This window comes from Monoraphidium neglectum (genome assembly GCF_000611645.1).
Source record: "Monoraphidium neglectum strain SAG 48.87 unplaced genomic scaffold scaffold02780, whole genome shotgun sequence".
Lineage (NCBI taxonomy): Eukaryota > Viridiplantae > Chlorophyta > Chlorophyceae > Sphaeropleales > Selenastraceae > Monoraphidium > Monoraphidium neglectum.
Genome location: NW_014010848.1, coordinates 5,950 through 8,293, shown reverse-complemented (window position 1 = coordinate 8,293; position 2,344 = coordinate 5,950). Strand labels below are relative to the sequence as shown.

Here is a 2,344-nt window from a genome sequence, read left to right as displayed (position 1 = left end):
GTGCAGTGTGGGGCGGCTCCAAGCGGGGTGACTGGGGGATCGGCTGCGTGGTCGGAGGGCTGCACGGACCATCTGTCTTCATGGCATAGTGGACAAAAAAAGAAAGGGCGGCTTGCGGTTGCCGTGAGAGAACGACATCAGGGTGCCATTGTGCGGGCATGTCCGCGCCGGCCGTGGTGCGAGCGGCCCCTGACAGGGGAGCGTGCCGCCGCGTGCCACGAGGCGCGATTCGCTGTCCTCAACCGTGATTAGCGACCTTCCAGCGTGGTGGTTGCGCTGGGGTGCATACCCAGAGGCTGAGTGGGGCCACAGGTGCCGGTCTCAACACCGCGCTTGGCAATGACTGACACAGAAAAAAGATATCAGTTGCCGCAGAAAGCGCCAGGCAGTGCCCGCAAGCCTTGAGGACGTTATTGTAGCAAAAGCGTAGAGACATGCTGTAAGATAAGCTGGAGCGAGGTGGAAGGCCGGAGCACGGGGGTGCAGCCGTCACACGCGAAAAAATCCGGCCCAAGAAACAGAAACCACCTGCTTGCGCCAAAAAGCTTGGATTAGAGCCAAGGCAAAGCCGACGGGAAGCCGGTGGGAAGCCGACACGAAGCCAGCAGGAAGCTGGCCGCACCTCTGTCGGGAGGTACTCCTTTGGCGGGTTGTACGACTCCTCGTGGCCCGGCAGCTTCAGTTTGGACGCGGGGATATACGTCAGCCCCGCCGCCGTCTTGTTTGCCACCTGATGACGTCACGGTGACGTCATCGTCAAGGAGGGTGACAAGGGTTCGATTGAGGTGAGAGGTGCCAGGGTGCTTTGAGGGCGGTACATGCGAGGGCTAACAGCACATTGACGACTGCCAGGTCAGCAAGGGGGTCCCCTCCTTGTGCTGGGAAGAGGCGCCCGCCTGCCGCACCGCACAGTGCTGTGGGGCGGCACACCGCAGCGGGCCCGCCACATCCGGGGGCATTTTCGCCGGCGCATGCCCATCAGCGCGCATGCATACACAACCTCACACACAAACACATGCGTATGCATGCATGCAACCACATGTAATCACATGCACGCACGCACGCACGCACACGCGCACACACACACACACACACACACACGCGCACACACACACACACACACACACAGCAAGCACCCACACACTCCTACACAGGCAGCAGGCAAACCCCCACCCCCACCACGTGCGCTCCCACCTGGTCATCATCGCCCCACAGCATGTACACCTCCGACTCCTTCTTGGCCTCCTCCCGCTTCTGCTTGCGTGTCTTGAGCCAGCCGTTGCGGATGGCGCGGATCAGCTTCACCACCCTGTGCGTGGCGGGGCGTGCAGGGGGGTGCAGGTGTGGTGTGTTGGGGTGTGTGCAGGTGAGGTGTGAACGGGCGTGCAGGGGTGTGCAGGCGTGCGGAGGCGTGGTGTGCAGGGGTGTGTAGGGGCTCGTGTGCAGGGGTGTGTAGGGAGGAGGGCCCGCAGAGTTTGCAGGGGAATGCAGAGCATTTGGCAGGGCCCAGGAGAGGGGAGTGGGGTGGTGGGCGGTGGGGAGGCCGGCTGCCGAGAGGGGGGTTGAACAAGCGCAACAATCACATGTGCGGTGCCCTCCAGTGCGGTGCAGGGCAGGGTGCGGGGCGCTCACTTCTTCTCCTCCCATTTTGATGGGATGAACCTCCGCTTAGGCTCGGGGGCGTTGAGGATGGGGGTGGGGTCCACGGTGTCGTCCGCCTGCGCGATGGTGTTGGGGGCAAGGAGAGAAGGGGAGGGGTCAGATTCGCTGTCAGCAGGGGCAAGGCTCCGGGTGTGTGCCGCGCGATGATGTGTCATCAATGATGTGCAGGGGTGCGGGGGGGGGGGGAGTGCACACGGCTGGTGAGGGCAGCAGATCCACCAGGCGCCACGCGGCGCAGTTTGGCCGACAGACGCTAGCCCCCGGCTGTGCAGCCTGGCAGCGGGCATGTGCCCGCCAGCCGGGGACACGCGGTCGGACACGCGCACAGCACCGGCGAGCACGCGATACGCATGCAGCCACAGACTCCCATTCAGAGCACGCGTGCAAGCGGGCTCGACATTAATACATGCAACACATGTGCAGCACTCGCACACATGCTAATGCAAAAAGGTGACCCACCCAGGCCTCGTAATCTGGGAAGGGGTCCACTTCCAAATGAGGGAACTGGCCGCGGCGGATGCGCATGAGCATGGAGATCTCCGCCTGGCAGGGTGACATGAGCATGAGCATCCGGTTAGGGGTGGGGTTTACAAGAGTCGGCTTGAGGGATTTTTGGGGGGGGGGCTGTGCAGGCTGGCTGTTATGATGCTGACTGGAGTGCACTAAAAGGGTCTTCAAGGGA

General features: G+C 62.9%; 1 protein-coding gene across 1 annotated transcript; it reads right to left on the bottom strand.

Annotated features, from left to right (window-relative positions):
- Nucleotides 1-248: 248 nt before the first annotated feature.
- MNEG_11517 (hypothetical protein) lies at nucleotides 249-2,220 on the bottom strand (the record flags this gene model as incomplete). The annotated part of the gene is made up of 5 exons (XM_014040013.1): nucleotides 249-296; nucleotides 623-730; nucleotides 1,195-1,309; nucleotides 1,633-1,718; nucleotides 2,122-2,220. 5 exons carry the CDS (start codon nucleotides 2,218-2,220, stop codon nucleotides 249-251), a joined length of 456 nt encoding a protein of 151 aa, XP_013895467.1.
- Nucleotides 2,221-2,344: the final 124 nt, after the last annotated feature.